The sequence below is a fragment of the Tripterygium wilfordii genome, chromosome 9 (assembly GCF_013401445.1).
Source record: "Tripterygium wilfordii isolate XIE 37 chromosome 9, ASM1340144v1, whole genome shotgun sequence".
Taxonomy (NCBI): Eukaryota; Viridiplantae; Streptophyta; class Magnoliopsida; order Celastrales; family Celastraceae; genus Tripterygium; species Tripterygium wilfordii.
The window spans coordinates 4,948,475-4,967,696 of record NC_052240.1 but is presented as its reverse complement, the minus strand read 5'-3'; the positions used below and the strand labels follow the sequence as shown (position 1 = coordinate 4,967,696).

Here is a 19,222-nt window from a genome sequence, read left to right as displayed (position 1 = left end):
GTATGCATGAATGTGTCCCATTGAATCATTATAGGAGGCATTGGAGCATTAGGAACGAAGGATACCTCCACAAAGTGGTTTTAGTTTACATGTCCAAGACATATAACACATTGTTCTTCTCGTGGTTTTTGTTCAGATTTAAAAAATTACACAATATAATATTTAATCATATCATATCAGTTGTAAACTGCTCCGTATAATTTGTTTCTACTTAATTATTATCTAATTATGCTTTCATCATGTCATGTTGATCATCCTGTTCAAATTTATCAAACAAAATTATTGACAAAGATATTAAATTATGATTACATTAAAATGAGTTTTGCAATCATATGTGACATAGATATTAGCGTAGATCTCTGACAGATATTAACAGAGATATAAAATTTTGATCTAATTTTTACCTCACTCGAATAGCTTGATAAACGTAGATCTTCACCCCATAACTTCCATTGTTTATCTATAATACTAACACAAGATGCTATTTAAAACTGTGATACAAAATGAGAAAAGAAATAATGAATGTTGCATAAAATTTGGTAGCGAAATGTGTTTATAAAAAATATGATGAGGGGGTATGAGCTGTAGATCACCTGTTCTTTTTACATTGTCAAAAAGAACATCAAAAATCGTGTATAATTGTATATCACTTGTTCTTTTTATCTTGTAATCATATTACCACAATTTAATTATTACTTGTATTGAAAATTCCATTACGATTATAATACAACGAACCAAACGGGCGCTCAGTCATTTAGTTGTCCTCGAGCTTCCTTCATCTCTCCTTCATAAAAGAGTACTCCAATTCCTTTGCTACGCTTTTGACCAAAAAAGGGTTAAAAATATAAACTTTGATTTGCTATTCAATGTGCGACTCTGTAAATCAACGCCACAACTTTGAAGCTTGCAAGTTATCCAGAGTCACGTGTCTCTCACGTGTAATAGTTCTCCCACACCCGTTATACTTTGTGGGGCCTTATCCACTCTCTCTATGCACAAAAAGAATCAAACGATGGAAGTTGCCTCTTCCATAGCTTGTTCGTTAATATGGCGGGTTCATCACTCTCGCTGAGCTCGGTCTTGACAACGTTATCCAACAAGGTTAGTGTATCTAATTTTCTAACTTCAATCTGCTAATAATTGTGTCGACGTTTTTCAATGCTCTTTCTGATGCGCCACTATTCACTATTTTCAGTTACTTGTGCCTCATTCAAATGAGTTAACTCGACCAGCTGCAGTGTCTTTGTGTAACCCAATTGCGTGCTCGAGAGAAACGAATGTCAATGATGGGAGTAAGTGAAATTAGCATCTGGGTTCCTATTAAATTCAATTATTAAATTGTTATTTGGGTACTGACACAGTGTAGGATTAGTGTTTGTGGAAATACCCAAACTAACTTTTTCTTGAAATTGTGACCAGAGAAGGGCGGTTCAATCTGATGCTATAGCTAGGCATCTTTTTTCTTGAACCGACCGCCTTTGTATTTACTGCTTGGTGATTTTGTAGTGAAATTGTAACTTACAGGACACTTGGATCATTGAGCTTTGTATGTAGTCTACCTTCTAGTTTTTCATTGGATGACACCTCCCTTTCACGTTAGGACTGCATTCTGAGTTTCTCAATTTCTGTAACTGCTGAGTTGGTGAAGTGTTACAACCCTGAAATCGAATATTATGTCATCAAAGATTCAATTTGCTGGATTGGCTAGAAAAATGTAATAAGACCTCGATTCAACTGTTTTGGAATTTTGAATTGATATTTTTCTTCCTATGACTTTAATGAAATTTAGGTAATTGTAAGAGACGATTGCTATTGCTAGGAATTGGAGGGTTGACCTCAAATTTATTCCCAGCAAGTCCTCTTTTTGCTGAAGGTATTATGTTATATCATTACTCACATATTTATATATGTGCCGTTCTTCTTGGCCATATCATTGAGTAATTTCATGATCTCCATGCAATCCACATATTCTGGAATTAAAACTTAATGTCAAACTTTGCTTTTCTGCAGAGGTACCTAAAAACTATCGAGCATTTGTTGACTCTGAAGATGGGTATTCATATTACTATCCATCGGACTGGATTGTAAGTTTTACTACAAGCCTACAACGGAACCGAAAGGAAGCATGAACTTTTGGCCCCTAAATGATTTCTGATATTTGTTGTTAGGATTTTGACTTCTTGGGGCATGATTCTGCGTTCAAAGACAGATATCGGCAGCTGCAAAATGTCAGAGTGAGATTCATACCAACTGACAAAAAGGACATCCATGATTTGGGTCCGATGGAAGAGGTAATAGATACAACTCTGCGAATTTTGTATGTTCCCAAAAAAGTCTTCGTGTAGTGCTCCATGACCAGTTCTTTGCTCTATCAGGTTATCTACAATGTAGTAACGCACAGATATACTGCACCAAATCAAAGGGCTAATATACTAGACATGCAAGAGGTCTGTATCTTCTCATTTCAGATTTCACTATGGGGTTCTTCCAGTTTAAAAATCTAAACCTGTCCAAGAACGATTTGCTATAGGTATCTCGCAAATATATCTATTATGGCCACTGAGGGCATGTTTAAGTGCTTGTATTATTCTTCAGTCATATGGTTTCATGATAACAATTCCAAATTTTATTGGTAGAACTAATTGACAACTACTTTGATGGCTGTCTACTGGATGCAGCGGACTGTGGATGGGAAGAACTATTACACTGTCGAGTTCGCACTTACATCACCAAACTTCGCCTGCAATTCTTTTGCAACAATAGCAATCGGTAATGGTAAGTACCCAAACACCTTACTGCATCAGTATTGTAAATGTTAATCCCTAGCTTTGATTCTTTAACCATGCATCTGAACTGGTTTCGCCCTTAGCTCCCTTTGTTCTAATAAAAAGGAATGAGAATAAGTTGTAGCTTTCAGCTGGAGAGAGTGCTGAGTGCTTCACTACTTTTGGAACCAAGCACATGAAAGGTGCATAGTATTGCCAATTTTGTTCAACTTCACACTTCTAAGAAATAATGGTGCAGAGCTGGAAAATACTCACCTTATAGCATATAGATCCTGGAAGATTTTTTTTTTATCTGATCATGGGCCGCCCTGCTAAGAGTACCTCAGTGAGAGGAGGGGGATTTTACACACTAATTGTTGCAATTTTAATCCTGCCAACTTGCAATTTTGTGTAGGGAGATATTACACACTAATTGTTGGAGCGAATGAAAGACGATGGAAGAAATTTCGCAATATGCTCAAAGTGATAGCAGATTCTTTTAAGATGCTTGATATCTGAAGTGTAACTTGTTGCGCTAGATTGTGTTCAACTACAGTGCAGTTTCCGCAAAATATATTCTTCATTTGTTATATGTATCAGTACCTATTGTTTCGTTGATATTCAGTCGTAGTTTAACGGGCTGAGATTGCCTTATATGGTAATAGAAGTTTTCATACCAGTACATCATTTGGTAGAATTTAATTCTACCAAAATGGAAGCGTAGCACACTGCACATAGATATAAAATGTAATATATATATATATATATATATATATATCTAATGACATGTCATTTGCACACCAAAAGTGCATTGGACTAGGTTCCAGAAGTTTGCTATCACAAATTATTTTCTACTCCCAGAACCCGGTTCCCTCTCTCTCGCTTGAAGGATATTAAGAGCCTAATTTCAAATCACTCTACACAGAGAAATGAACGGCAAAGCAACTTACAAAATCACAACCTAACTACACTTCTTACAAAGATTCTATGGCCTCAGAAACACCCAGCAATACAAAGACCTCATCAGGTATCACCAGGAATCTATGCAACTTCAGAAACTAAGCACATAGCTGTACCATGCTTTGGAAAAGTGCCACCATGCAAAAATGTCATGATGCCAAAAACGAAATAAAACAGATATGACACAAGACCAATACTATCCAACCCAAGCTGGACCAGATAATTCTCAGCACCCTCGTCCACAAATACGAAATCTTGAGAGGATGAGTAATCTAGTGAAGTTCTGTAAGCAAAAGTAATCGCCTTACAAATCATCTGCGTAGTTATGTACAAAGAAAGTTATACAACAAATTCCCTCACTTTTCTCCCTTCTAAGCTTTCTCTGGTTTTCAAAAAAAAAAAATTACAAGAAGGCCTCATTCATTGTCCAAGCTCTTGGGTTGGAAAATCATAAAAGCTACAAGAAACTATATAAAGAAACAATTCACAGGAAAAACACACGCCTCACTAGCCTACAAGTATCCCATCCCCAAATTCTGATTTGAGAATAATAAACAAATCAATGTGTAGAAGGCACAGCAATAAACCGATGTCCACCTTCAGAATGAAAAAACTACTAGCCCGAAGCATCTTCTCAGCTGCCAACCAACTCCAAAAATCCCTATTTCTAACTCTATACTTAAACAGTGAACTATCAATACCACCGGTGTGCCTACCCATCCATAAATTTTGTTACAAGCCATATTATCCCCATTAATCTTCTGCATGTCCTTGTAAGTTCTACCAACTGATAGCCCGGAGAGATTGCCACATGTTGGCAATTCCAGTGCAGGATAAACTGTACAAAAATAAACCACTTAAGCTACCATCACTCTTGAATACATTCTAGACCAGTCGATGTTGGCGCAAACCCTTCCCAAAGTGGGGTTGCATCAACCGGAGATACAAGCCATTCTTCGCTGCCAAAGCATCATGGGTCCCCTCCTCAACAATTCGCCCTCCATTGAGAACCACAATGTTGTCAACATGCCTCATCATTGCAGTCCGATGTGCTATCAAAATTGTTGTTTTGTTCCCCATGATCAGCGTATCAAGCGCTTCCTGGACCACTCGGCTTGATTCAGATTCAATGGATGAGCTAGCTTCATCCAGTAACAAGATGGGTGCATTTTTCAGCACTACTCGAGCAATTGCAATTCTCTGTTTCTGTCCAGGGGTCAGGTCCACACCCCTCATCCCCACATGAGTGTCATAACCGTGTGGCAAGCTGCTAATAAAGTGGTGGGCGTTTGCTATTCTTGCAGCCTCTTTCATCTCAGCTTCACTGGCATTGTGTCTTGCATATATTATGTTTTCCCTAATAGTTGTTGAGAAAATAATGGGTTCCTGTTGAACAAGACCTAGATGATTCCTCAACCATCTCAAATTATAGAGTTTCAAGTCTCTTCCATCAAGAAGAACTTGTCCAGCAACTGGATCATAAAATCTCTCAATCAATGATATTATAGTGCTTTTTCCGGATCCTGAAACTCCCACCACAGCTAAAGTTTGTCCCCCATTAACTTTAAGACTAAAATTGCTTAATACCAACACCTCTGGGTGACTTGGATAACAGAAATCAACATTCTTTAACTCCATGCTTCCGTAGACATTAGCAGGCTTCAACGCTGAATTATCATCTGGATCAATCTTGGGCAACCGATCTATTATCTCAAATACTGAAATGAGTGATTTTCGCCGTTTAAGTATATATGGAGCCAATCCAAAAGGCTCCACCAGCGCAAAAGTAGCAAAAGAGAAAACCATGTACTCCTTGAGGGCTGTAGGAAGATCCATATACTGATTTTTGACAGAGATTGCAGTATACCAAAGGAGAAGAGCATTACATGCAAAAAGAAGAAACTGTGAAAAGCCAAATGCAAGACCAATGGCCATCCCGTGAAAAAAACTCTGCACAAATATTTTCTGCAATTGCAATCTATAGAGCTCCATCACCTTGTTACCCGCACAGAAAGCTACAACAGTGTAAATGTTTCTAACAGCATCCTCAAGAACCAAGGAAGCTTTCCTGTGCATCTCCTGGATACCCCTGGAGAATCCAGCAAGCCATAATTTCTGCAATTGTAAGTTCACAGCAACTCAGAATGTAGAGAAAAAAAGGTATTCAACTCTTTTTCATTACCATACAATGACCAAAAAAATGAAGGTTAAGCAATTGAAGGTGATGATGGCCAAAGTTGAACCCAAAAAAAGATCGAGTTGGAAACTTGAAGTTCTTATAGAGAAACACAGTAAGATGTTATACTGAAAAATGAGGCATTTGAAATACTAGCAGAAATTTGACAGGCTATATGTGCATTTATCAGCAGTGGTGCAGGGCCTCTCAGACTCTCAATGCTGATATAGGAGGCTATTATTCAGACAGGAAGACAGTTATATCCTCTAAATGAGTCGATGACTTTTTGAGTTCAATACAATCACAGAATGGATCTTGTCCAACATGCATGAGATTTCAGGTCAAGCATTTCTCTGACAATTGAGAAGGAAGCAGTCAAGAAAAGAAACATTTCAGCATATTGGTCAATGGAACTACAAAGTAACTCCACGAAACACTGTCCCATTTCTCTAATAAAAGATACATCAGCAATAAGGCGTAAAGGAACTACCAGATGAGTCTCACTCTGGAGAAAACAATCAAGAAAGTAAATCTGCTACCAGTTATCATTCCAAGGATAGTAGTGCTCACTTATCCCAAAATAAAATGAAATAAAATAAAAAAGGACTGAACTGCTCCAAAGGGGAAGGGATATACAACATAATGGCACGGAAAAAAACAACTAAGAAACCAAAATCAATGTTTCCCAAAACATAAAAAATAGTGATCCAAAATAATAATCAGAACAATATTATCAGTTCAAACTTAATTATTGAATGATTCCACATCAAAAACCAACTAGAAGATTAGCAAACCTGTGCAATGGCAGAAACAGTGAGAATTGGCAGGGTTGACAAAGCCACTAGCGCCAAACGCCACTCTAGCAACATACCTAAAAGGACGGCCACAATAACAGCAGCGCTATCCTGTATAAAAATTGAAAGTCGGTTGCTAAATGCAGCCCGCACAAACGTAGCATCATTTGCCAACCGCATGGACAAAGTATCTGCGCTGTTCTCCTCCTCATCAAACCATCCAACTTCATTTCGTAGCATAGCTGCCATGTTGGGTGGCACAAATAAGGTAAGAACAGACGCAGCATTGAGTTTTCTGAAGATAATACGAATAGACAGGGAAGAAATTTATGTACCTGAGAACATCATTCTTCTAACTCGTTCAGTCATCTTCTCCCCCATAATACCAAAGTAAAAATGCTGCAGAAAATTGGCAACTACTGTCACTATACCCATGCAGGCGATGATCAAGCACCATTTGTCTACCTCTTGCTGTATGTGATTATGGTCACCGGTCTGATAATATGCTGTCACTATCAGTGCAATAGCATAAGCAAAAAGTGGATTAAAAGAGCCGAAAATTGCAGCACCAATGCTTCCTAATACAGCATACAGCCACTCTGCAAAACTAAGCTGTGCCAGTCTCCAAAATGATGGTGCTTTCCGCTCTGTATCCTTTGATTCCCTCGCTTTGAACGGAATGTCATCGGAGTGACTATGTGGTCGACTAAAAGTCTGGGAATGGGAACGTTCATTTTTTGGATCAGATGTCAAAAGGGGAGACACAGGTGACTCAGGTTCCTCTGAACCATTTGATGTTTTCTGGTGTGCAGACTGAACATCAATCTTGGGAAGCTCTGGCAGTCTCATTTCAAAACTATCCTGCCTTTTTATTGATGGTTCCTTATCAGCTGTTTCCAAAGGCAGATCATTTTCCAGCATTTTCTCTGGAGGTGAACTAGGAGCCTTCGGTGATTCTAGGGAGTTAAAAGCGCCATCTGAAGGTCGAAATATGCCAGGGACTCTCTGAAGAGAGGGAGACTTTACCAGTTTAGGGGACGATGGTTCTTGGAAGCTATGACTTGCTGAAGAATCCCTTTCAATCTGGAAAGCAGCAGTCTCATTGTAGTTCCTGACTGGCATCCTGTATAAGATAAAACAGAGCACATGTTTTTTTTAAATAAAAAATTTATTGGCATTCCTCGAAACAAGCACTCTTTTAAAAAAAGCCACAGAATGAACTTCAAAACATTATTTCCACATCATACCTCCTTGGAAGTTTTGCAGCTTCTTCACATTTGAGAAGCTCAGCGTATAGGCCATCCAGGGTTAGTAATTCATCATGTGTTCCCATTTCAACTAGATGACCCTCCTCCATCACAGCTATGTAATCAGCATTCCTAATAAGACTAAGCCTTCTAGCTATTATTATTGTTGAGCATCCCAACATGAGAAGATCCAGAGCCCCCTGAACAGCTCTTTCAGCTTCAAAGTCAAGCCCACCAGTAACCTCATCAAGCAACAAAATTGTTGGGTTTAAAAGCACAGCTCTGGCAATAGAAAGTTTAATTTTCTGCTCTTCCGTCAGTGTTAAACCAGCCCTACCAACCTGCAAGCATAGGAATTAAATCCCAAAATGAATAATGATGAAATGAATAAACAAAGATGTAATACCAATATTCAAAGCTCACAACTACGAGCTTGAATTCCCTAAAACTCACGTGAGTGTCGTATCCTTTTTCAAGTGAGCTGATAAATGTATGTGCATGTGCTATCTTAGCTGCTTCTTCAATCTGATCCAAAGTCACATCTCGCCCATATGCAATATTATCTCTTATACTCAAACTCAGCAAAGCTGATTCCTGGGTGACTAATCCAATTTGACTTCTCAGCCATTCCAGTTTCAGGTTTTTAATATTTTCTCCATCCAGAAGCACTTCTCCTGCATCACAGAATGTGGAATTATTTGGGGCAACATGTAAAAACGAAGTTCTTTAGATCCCCATGGAAATTTGAAGAAAAATTAGCGCACATGCTGATATAGCCATAATTTGCCCAAGATACCTAGATTAGGATCATAAAACCGCTCCATCAGTGGAATAATACTGCTTTTACCAGAACCATTTCTGCCAACAAGTGCCACAGCTTTCTTAGCAGGTACAGTGAGGTAGAATCCACTCAAGATAGGGATTTCAGGACGAGACAGGTAGCTAAAATATACATTCCGGAACTCGATGTTTCCTTGCACAGATACCAGGGTATTTCCATCTTGATTCACAATAGAGGATGACCTGCTTATCATCTCAAAAAGTCTATAAGCCGCAATTCGCCCTTGGTCAAATGAATAGAAGTTTGTTGCTGCTTGATTCAACCCACTGTAGCAAAAGAATAAAAGGAATAAGGAGGCAGCTAAATTGATTTGCAGCATCAAGGCAAGACAAAGAAGTGGAAACTTACAGCCCACTCAAAATTACAGCAAATAGGGCAGTTATTATTTCACCACCATGAGCTTTGCCATGTGTCACTAGAAACCTTCCGACCCAAAGTTGTAAAGCACAGGAACATATTGCCAGCCCATATGTAAATCCAAGCCCAAGTCCTTGCACAAGACTAATCAATATACCATATCTCAGAGTTGCTTGTAGAGATGTTGCATAAGAATACTTGGCCAGAGTTTCATTTGTAAATGCATACAAAGTCCTAATATAAGAGACTGCCTGCATAGTATAAGAAAGTATCTGGAATTTAGCATCAGTGAAGTATGACACCCTCGCAAAAGCCAGGTTGGATCCACACTACAAATAATTCTAGGCTTTTTAGCACTCTTGTCATCTCTCTAATCCTAGCTAACTTAAAGAAGAAAAACTTGTATATTCAAGGAACACAATGATAATACCTTCAACACCAGAAAAGTAAAGAACATTAAGAAACTGATAATGCAAGTCTTTTCTTTCTTGAGAGGCAAAAACGCAATATTGTTAATGGAACGGCGTCAAGCAGTTCCACCCCATATTAAAAAATTAAAAAACAGAGGAGAAAATATAAGATGTACCACAAAACTGTAATAAAATCTCTTCAATCAAATGAAAGAAGGTAATCTTATCATCTGAAAACCATCACAACTAAGGGGAACAGTGTATACTCCACTCATTGGCAAATATAAGGTAAACAAGTATTGTGACTGCCATTCCATGAATTGAACACTCAGCTTTCCAAATACAATTATAAACTTAGAGAGTAAATATTTCCCATAGCATCCACTCAATTAAAAGCACTGTCTTATTATACTCCAAGACATAGAACTCACTTCAAAAATTTTAGCAGCGTCGAAGGACATCAGTTCACAGCAACATTCAAAAAAAAAAAAACATGTCAGTTAAGATGATTTCGATTTCATTTTCATACAGCAGCAACTATGGCACCTAGAACCATTGCGTGAAACACAAAAAGACAGGAAAAAATTGGAAGCTCGAAAACATTATTTATACGAAAACAATCGGTAGAAAGTAAATATGAAGTAGGGGGTTTTGAAGTGATGGTGAATGGAAATTGCCAAGCATTCCTCTTCCTCAGAAAAAGTACACTTAAAACGGCGACAAATTATAAGATGCAACAACACATCTGATAATAGTGCACACAATTCAATGCATATATTGCATTAAAAATTCAACCAATGATGTGATGAGTATTTAGCGGAAGGGGAAAATACCCGATATATGATTTACATACAAAAAAAATTTAAACGGGCTTTCATCATTATACCTATGAATGGAATTATTATAAGCAGACTCAATTACAAGTCAATAAAAAGTTAAATGCCTCACTTCCCCAACAATGCATCTAAGAAATCACTCAACCTATGATGAACAACTCAGATTTACAATCAGTGCAGTTGAAACCCAAACGAAAGCACCGCCATAATTGCTAGCATGTCTTGATGTCCTCCCAATAAGAAAGGAAGAGAAAAACTTAAATGCTCATTAGACAGTTTTGGAACTACACAATTCATTTAATTTCACAACTCCTCCAAGTGATTCCTAAGTACATTGAAGCCTGTTACTTGCCTTCATAAAGTCTCAAGACCTACCACTTATCAAACAATAAATGCATTGGCTGATTATTCTCACACTTAAAATTCCAAATACAAATCCTAACCTTCCACTAAAGCACCGTTGATGCAGATTATTCAGATCCATCCTAAATAGGTGACTAGTGGCCTAGGAAGCACCAACTCGGATGCGGGGATGCAGGAATTCGCAAATTCTCAAAGAATCCATGATGCGAGTGCGGGGGAACTCAGCAAATTAAAATTATTGATATCTATTTTAGATAGAATAAATATTGAGATATAGAATAAAATAAAGCAACATATGAGTTTAAATAAAGTAAATTGAGCCATTTTGACTTTTGAGTGACTTGAGATATTCATATGACTAAGAATTGAGAGGCCCACAACTAGACTCTAACAAACCAAAGCCCATATGAGAAGACCCAAACACAGATCTGGTCCCACATGAGAAATAGCACAGTTGTGGGCAAATGAGGCCCTTAGTCCACTGAAAGAATAGAAGGTCCTAGAGGAATTGTGATGGAAGCCATGCGAAGAAACGATGAACTGATCTGAACTGATTTGCAGTCGCGATCGACGGAAACGAGAGACACGGTTCACGGAGGCAACAGTGGCGATCGTTGGAGAAGGAAGAAGAAGGCCCAACAATGGCCATCGTCGGAGAAGGAAGAAGGAGGCCCAACAATGGCGATTGACAAAGAAGAAAGAAGAAAGAGCTACAAAACAACTATCTGATCAATTCGCGAAACTCGATCTAGACCTACAAATCCATTTTGCCGAGTTGAAGGTGAGTCTTGGCTGGGTTGGCTGTTCCGACGCAGTCAACGCGCGTCGAGCCTTATTTTTGCGAGTCAATCGCGCATCTGAACTGAGTTCGAACTTGACGCGGACTCCGCACCCATTTTGCCGAGTCAGTGCTTCCTAGCTAATGGCCAAGTGAATAAGCATGTGGGGGATTAAATCATTAAGAAGTGAAGTAATATGATTATATGAATAGCAGCACTGAAGCTGAAAAGACACATAACATGACTTAAAAGTTCAAGTTAGAATTTTGGATATCATCTAACAAAGGATTATTTCATCTTCAATCAAATAACAAGTTTTGCTACCTATCATGACCCATTTCATAAATTCATGCAGTATGCATAAATTTTTCCCATAAATTTTGAATGGCCATTGAACATACTAGCTATGAGGAATGATGATATCATCAATAGGAAAGTGACTTTTTTATCGGCTATTTTTCAGCTACAAAGCTACATTGCAAGATATAAATACTCTATCAAATGACAAACCAACCACATCTCCTCCATGCAAAACTAAAAAAAAATATATTACATACAATAGCAACTGAAAGAAATAAATTTATGCCTTCATCCATGGGTTTAGCTATACACTATAAGTCTGAAATTTCGAATGACATACCATCACTAAGGGAAAAAAAACATCTCCAACTTCAAATAAGAGGACCTAAGAATGTGCATCTACTGATCTACATCAGCGACGAAAAATGTCCAATTTAAATTCCTGACAACCACACGGGTATCAGGGTACGATTAATTACGATCCAAGAAATAGAATTTTATATACCCAAGGAACAGCACCAAAAAATTATGCAGTGGAATTCATTCAAAAAGTCCCATGATTGAATGCAGGAAAACAAACATCATCAACCATCTGCAGATCATAAGAAATTACAGAGGAAAAAGTTAAATGAATAAAAAAAAACCTGTTCAGCAATGCTAGCTGCTTCAGCATATGCATCTTGGATGTTCTCTGCAAGCCTATGGAGAAAGATATTCGATATACCTCCAGCAGCAACAATGAATGGGCCAGTGGCCAACGTTATGAGCGCAATCTCCCAGCAGTTGACAAATCCAATAACGAGACCACCGAAAAAGGTAGCCATGTTATGAATATAGTTTCCAACCTGCATCATCAAAGGACAATCAACAGAATAAGCATCCCACAGACAAGCACTTGAAGTAAATTTTCAACATCTTAGAGCTAAACATACCTTTTCACTCAAAGCAGACTGAATAAGAAGCACATCACTCAACACTTGGCTCACAATATCCCCATTGTTCCCATAGGTGTCGAAGAAACTCATGTCCTGATTAAGTAAGACTTGAACATACTTTGAACGGATAACAGCCGTCTGACGTTCTCCAGTAAGAATCCAGCACGAAACCTCTATCACGGAGAGAAAGTTAGCAGCCCTATTGCCACAAATAAGAGAGACAACAATAAAATAGAGGAATAAAATTGTGCATAGCAAATGTTAAACTTTACCAATCCAACCAGCAGCAAAAACACCCACGGCTATGTATACAATGGCTAAAGAAAGCTGCAGAAGAAAAATAAAATAAACAGTCAGATAAAATAAGGTCCATGCTTCCATTTCCCCATTTCAAGTTGTGAAGCAGTTACAAAACTCTATGAAGCACAAAATATCGCCCAAAAAGGAAGTTAAAAGGGTAGAGAATAGGACAAATTCAAGTCATTATTATACTTAAAACCTCCTGGGCAAAAAACACTTCCTCCCAAAAAAATTTGTGGAAGCAACTAGAATCAGTCTAGTCTGAAGTTTTGCTTCCACTTGAAACTATTAGGTAGCAAGATACATCCTTTGTAACGTCACTATGGAGCTTAGAGTAAGCTCTCGATAAAAATAATACATGGGATTTGGTTCGATTACCTGTTGGAGAAAAAGGCAGTGGGATGCAAATGGGTGTTTCCTATCAAACGTAAAGCCGATGGATCAGTGGAGAGGTAAAAAGCTAGATTAGTTGGGAAAGGATATACTCAAACTCAAGGGTCGACTATGAAGAGACATTTCCCCAGTTGCAAAGATGACATCCATAACTACTCTCTTTGACTGCAAATTTGGAGTAGCCACTCCATCAGTTTGACATAAAAATCGCATCTCTTCATGGAGATCTAGAGGAAGAGGTGTACATGGACGTTCTGGCGGGTATTGTCTCTAACGGAAAAGTTAGTAAACTGAAGAAAGCCTTATATGGTCTCAAACAGTCTCCAAGGGCCCAGTTTGGCTATAAACAAAGTCAAGCTGATCACACATTATTCATTAAACATTCATCCCAAGGAACTGTAACAACTCTTATTATCTACGTTGATGACATTGTATCGACAAGAAATGATAATGAGGAGATTTGGAGACAAAAGAAATCACTTGCATTAGAATTTGATATAAAGATTTGGGAAATTTGAAGTTTTTCTTTGGTATTGAGGTAGCGCGATCAAGACACAGCATATTATTTCTCAGTGGAAGTATATTTTGGATCTTCTCAAGGAGATTGGGATGAGAGGATGTAAACCTATTGATAATCCTGTAGAGCAAAATATGAAGTTAATTGAGGACAGTGAGAAGCCTTCAGTTGAAAAGGGAAGGTACCAGCGTTTAGTATACAAGCTGATTTATTTATCCCACACTCAACCAGATATTGCGTACACAATAAGTGTAATTAGTCAGTTTATGCATTCACCAAATGAAGTTCGTGTCATAATATATAAAAAGTGAGAAACGCCTCAAACCAACAAGTTAACTTATTGAGTTGAATGGCAAAGTAACAAATCTTAACATGGTATAGGAGCAGGAGGTCTTGGGTTCAAACCATAGATTCCGCAATTTAAACCCCCATTTATTATAGCCTCAAGCGTGGTTTGTGTGTTTGTTGTTGCCCTAGTTTTGGAATCGTTTGTTGTCGATGTGTTGGGCTATCGAAGTTGTCCAGCCCACACGTGAGGGGGAGTGTTAGAATATATATATATATATAAAAGGTGTGAAACACACCAAAACAACAAGTTAACTTATTGGGTTGAATGGCAAAGTACAAATATTAACCGTTCATATGCAGCTAGTCCACAGATTTCTTTGTTACTTGAAGTCGTCACCTAGTAAAGGCTTGATGTTTGAACGAAATGGTCACCTCAAGATAGATGCATTCCAGATGCTGATTGGGCAGGATCAATCAATGACATGAGATCAACAACAGGCTATTGCACATTCTAGGGAGGAAATTTGGTGACTTGGCATAGCAAAAAAAAGTCAGTAGTGGCTATATCTAGTACAGAGCCATGCCTCATGGCATTTGTGAAACATTATGGTTGAAAATCTTATTGAAGGAGTTGGGGTTTGAAAATGATGGTCCACTAAGAATGTTTTGTGACAATAAAGCTGCTATTAGTATTCCACACAATCCAGTCCAACATGACCGAACAGAACATATTGAAATTAATACAGTCTACAATTTCTAAACTTCATATTCAAAGAAACCTACATTTCATCAACCAAAGTAGCATTTGCCGACTAACTAGTAACTAGTCAACCTATAACTAGATGGAACTGAAAGCAGAGTGACATCTAATAGACTAATACAGTCTTCCCTATTTAACTTGTTATACAGGCCTAGGGAAGAAAAAGGGATATGAAGAATGAAAGATTCATATTCTAACATATATTCTCTCAATGAAAGAGCATATAGAGAGAGTGCAAGGAAAGATGTTATGATTGCAATGCATCGACCAGAAGAGAGATCCCAAGGGGTACATAAGACGTGTTGCAGAGCAATCATGTTTCATAATCATATGCAACAACAAAGGCATACCTTGGTTGGATAAAAAAATTATCTTCACGTGATAACTTATTAAAATGTGTTTAAAAAAATTATTATATCCCCAGGAATCATATGTTGTTGGGGTTTAAACCTTAAGAACATATTCCTGGAAGAGTGTGTGCAAGTGTTTTTGTGTGTGTGTATCACATTATAATCATAAACATTTCCATTATCGAGATTATTTTACAACACAATAACCCTAAATAGAAATCAGAATCAGTAACAGTACATTATCTAACATCTTTTAAACAATAAATGAGCTTCAACAGAGTTGTCTGTGCATGTAACTGGCATAGATTGATTCTATGGGAAAAAGAAAAAGATATTCAAACCATAGGGCAACATATGCGTTGGTAAAATATAAGTATTCCACAATATTCAGGAAACCATATTTATACAAAGAATCTGAGCAACAATATCCCCCCACACAGAATTGACAGCCCTAACATAACTATACAACTCCATAGCGAAAAAAACCTAATTCCAAATGTGGAATGCTAAACTTGAAATAGCTCCTCATGCTAAATACCCAAGCAAAGCAGGTATCTCCTTCCTGTATAAAAACCAATACCCGTAGTACAAGATGAGCCCTACTTTGCATTAGGCAACCTTCCATTTAATGGCTAAGACGAGAAGCACAATGAAACCAGATAAATGTCATATTTTACACTACAAGTTTAACATTAGCTCCTGAAACAGTAAATTTCAACTCTGCTCAACCAAACTCAATATATAAACCTTAAGGGAATAGGATATATGCCAGGTAAAGAGAATAAGATATCCTAGGACTGAACTTTAATTCTCTCTCATAATCTCATTACCTTATTTGAGCAATGGATAAATAGATATTTCATACAAAATTTTCAAGTGCTCCAATAAACCAATGATCGTATTTTCTCTTCTAACATTTCAATCTGAATGTTCTCCAACATTCAATGCAGAATTCGCAAGCCACATCAATGTCTAGAATCTGGAAAGGAATATCTTCCTTAACAGAATTCCCTCAATCATACTTAGTGTTTCTGCTTCAGCAGTTAACCTATAATCCCCTTCCTGACATGGTGGGCTAAAACTAACGAAACAGCACTCTCAAGGCATAAGAAGTAACGGAAGGCACGGATTAAGTAATCTTGATACACTAAATCATTGAGATCCCCATTTTGGTCAACCGGCTGTCCCAATATCCACATCACAATCTCAGATTTATAATGTCTATAAACTATATAACCTTACATTTATATTTTAATAGCTAAAACATTAAAGAAAAATTTACCAACACCAAGGCTCTCACAGTGATGGTGGTCCTGGGAAAAGCACATGTATACCCCACAATACGTTCTTTAAGTGGTTTAAACTCAATTGCAATGCAGCAACCTAACCACTAACCTAGGTTCACTATTGAATTAAATTTTTATCTGAAATATAAATATTAGCTCTAACACGGAGAATTCCACTGACGCATGACCATTTCCCAAGCAGAAAATTTATATTTTCTCAGGGTGAGAATAATAAAATTCCTGGGACTCAAGATTACTAATCCACACATTTCTAGTGTCAAACGCAGTACCCGATGATTTTATGTGTCCGATAGAAGCTTCCATGGCTGATTGACAACTGAAACATCGCTAATCAAGCTCAGGGAAAAAGCAATGAAACAGGCTACTGCTTCTGAAATTCGGACAATCAGACTTTCAAAAAGTTGAAAAACAAAAATAGATACTTACTTCTTTGAATCTCTCAAACTGGTCCTCCCGTCTGTGATGAGACTCGGGACCAATCCTAAGAATCTGGACAATCTTTGCAAAGTAGTGCAAGTAAACAACAAGAGCAGTGCCATGGGCAGCAGCTGCAAGCGATCCTGCCACCATAAGCACCCAGTCAAGTCGGTCCGCGCAGGCAAAGAGCCTCGAGAAAGGCACGGCAGCTGGTGGCGGCTCCATTTCCTCAGGCTCCTCGATCTCCTCTTCGACCTCCACCTGCGCCCCTTGCCCAGCTCCCCCCTCTGCGCTCACATCCAAGTACGGCGAGGGAGACTCCGGTGGCTCCGAGACCTCAGAAACCGGTGTTAACGGCTGTATGTGAGGGGGAGACCACCCGAACAACCCTCTAGATACCATCATCTTCGCCGGCTCCCCCAAAAAAAATCACGAAAACCCTACTTCCTCCTCTAAATTTAGCAGATCCGCCAAATTTAGAGGCACAATCTTATTCCCACTTGTTGCTCTTGCGGTTTCTCCTGCTCTTCGCAATTCTAGAAAGCCGATGCTTCGCACAAGCAGACCCGGCAAAAGAGGCGGGGAGCGAGAGAGGAAAGAAAGAAAGAGAAAGCGATTGACTCGGCCGCCGCACAATTCACATGTCAAGATGAGAGAAAACCAAAAAAAGAAGTGTTCGCAATCCCGAGATTCCGTTTCTGTCTATGTTGTTGGAACGTCACCGGCGATGAGGGTATTTGTTTCTCACGGTCACCGGCAATTCGAAGAATCTTGGTTTTTTTTCCTTTCAATTCTATCAATGGACGTTAGAGGGGTATATAGGTAAATTGATGGGAGTCTCGTGTTGGTATGACTGACCAATCTGACCACTAGTGTATGATTCTGAAAAGAGTGGGTGAGTCCGTGAGTGTAGTGTTCTTTGCTGCATGGTTGGCAATGGCTTCTTCTTTATTTGCCAGTGCATCTGCTCTGTTTCCTTGGATTTTTTTTTTCTTATTTCCTTTATCTCATGTGCCTTTTGAGTTGTAAATGAATTTTTTTTTCCTAATAATAGCTAGATCACATTTTATTTTCAAAAATTCCAATAAAAAACTAGATCAAAAGTTTTGTTTCACTATATAAATCTTTGACAGGAGGATTTCATATTTCATCTAATCTTCAATGTATCCTAACAAGGCAAGATTGTATCAACGAGTAATATTTTTGAAATGGCTAAACCTTTATACCCTCAAAGTTTCACAATTTTTCGTTCTTATCCTTTAAACTTAAAATTTATCTCAAATATCCTTGAAGTTTCAAAAAATCAATCGTTTAAAGTGATTCGAGACATAAACGACTGGCTTCTTGAACCTTCAAGGATATTTGGAGCAAATTTTAAATTTTAAGGATCGAAACGAGAAAAGCGTGGGTTTAGCTTTTTTAAAATACTATATTTGCTGCACAGGCACACAATAAATCTATATAGATAGATAGCATGGGGATTGGGGTATGGCAAAGATCAATCAATGGGGTTACTTCTATTCTTTAGGCCATTGCTAAAAAGTGACACTTTTATCACAAATAGAGAACATGCAACACAATTGAAACTTGAAAGTAGTATTGTCGGGGCATTAAAAAGTACTTCCACAAATTAGCTATTATTATTGAATCGGTTAATCATTTGGGTCACAATCTAAGTGGTGAATCTCTCTAAAACCAAATCGTATGGATTCGAAAGATTTTGGATTCGATTTTATATCTACTTTGATCACTTACAAAATTTCGCATGCTAATGTTGATGTCACATTTGCAATCATATGATTATCATAATCATTGTTATTGTTGTTGTTGTTATCATCGAATTTTTAGTGATATTAGAAGAATCATCACAACTCATTGCCATATATTTTAAAATATGATGAGTATGTGCAATCACTTTGTGAAAACCATCCAAGCAAAGCAACCAACACAATCCTTGAAAACTACTTTAGGTGGACAAGTAGCCAAATTAAGGGAAAAAACAAATCTATGGGCTGTATCATAGATTTTTATATCAGAAATACTTTATGAATTAATGAATGAATGGTTGCTTAGAAGATAAAAACAATAATCATTAATGAAATGTCCGTACAAAGTTGATGAGTATAT

General features: G+C 37.9%; 2 protein-coding genes across 4 annotated transcripts; one reads left to right on the top strand and one right to left on the bottom strand.

Annotated features, from left to right (window-relative positions):
- The first annotated feature begins 966 nt into the window (after positions 1-966).
- LOC120006559 (photosynthetic NDH subunit of lumenal location 1, chloroplastic) lies at positions 967-3,447 on the top strand. Of its 2 annotated transcripts, XM_038856621.1 has the most exons (8): positions 968-1,101; positions 1,196-1,292; positions 1,790-1,873; positions 2,011-2,084; positions 2,169-2,291; positions 2,376-2,447; positions 2,679-2,775; positions 3,181-3,447. In XM_038856621.1, exons 1-8 carry the CDS (start codon positions 1,048-1,050, stop codon positions 3,282-3,284), a joined length of 705 nt encoding a protein of 234 aa, XP_038712549.1. In that variant the 5' UTR covers positions 968-1,047; the 3' UTR covers positions 3,285-3,447. The 2 variants fall into 2 exon arrangements, with proteins under 2 accessions (XP_038712550.1, XP_038712549.1); XM_038856622.1 differs by lacking the exon at positions 2,376-2,447 and having other exon boundaries at positions 967-1,101.
- A 559-nt stretch (positions 3,448-4,006) lies between these two features.
- On the bottom strand, positions 4,007-18,011 carry LOC120005377 (ABC transporter B family member 6). 2 transcript variants are annotated; one of them, XM_038854982.1, is made up of 11 exons: positions 17,105-18,011; positions 13,036-13,090; positions 12,761-12,936; positions 12,473-12,673; positions 9,132-9,391; positions 8,739-9,049; positions 8,396-8,616; positions 7,943-8,283; positions 7,031-7,818; positions 6,696-6,937; positions 4,007-5,840 (listed from the first exon to the last, which is right to left on the bottom strand). In XM_038854982.1, exons 1-11 carry the CDS (start codon positions 17,498-17,500, stop codon positions 4,611-4,613), a joined length of 4,221 nt encoding a protein of 1,406 aa, XP_038710910.1. In that variant the 5' UTR covers positions 17,501-18,011; the 3' UTR covers positions 4,007-4,610. The 2 variants fall into 2 exon arrangements, with proteins under 2 accessions (XP_038710910.1, XP_038710911.1); XM_038854983.1 differs by lacking the exon at positions 13,036-13,090 and having other exon boundaries at positions 12,761-12,962; positions 17,105-17,356.
- Positions 18,012-19,222: the final 1,211 nt, after the last annotated feature.

Bases quoted from the DNA above. Each gene is read 5' to 3' on its own strand.
- LOC120006559 (XM_038856621.1), top strand. From the start codon at position 1,048: ATGGCGGGTTCATCACTCTCGCTGAGCTCGGTCTTGACAACGTTATCC. The intron at 1,874-2,010 runs GTATTATGTTAT...GCTTTTCTGCAG, and splicing joins AAGTCCTCTTTTTGCTGAAG to AGGTACCTAAAAACTATCGA. The intron at 2,776-3,180 runs GTAAGTACCCAA...AATTTTGTGTAG, and splicing joins AACAATAGCAATCGGTAATG to GGAGATATTACACACTAATT.
- LOC120005377 (XM_038854982.1), bottom strand. From the start codon at position 17,500: ATGATGGTATCTAGAGGGTTGTTCGGGTGGTCTCCCCCTCACATACAG. The intron at 12,937-13,035 runs GTAAAGTTTAAC...TCTCCGTGATAG, and splicing joins TTTTGCTGCTGGTTGGATTG to AGGTTTCGTGCTGGATTCTT. The intron at 9,392-12,472 runs GTTTTTTTTTAT...TATACTATGCAG, and splicing joins CAGCTAGCATTGCTGAACAG to GCAGTCTCTTATATTAGGAC.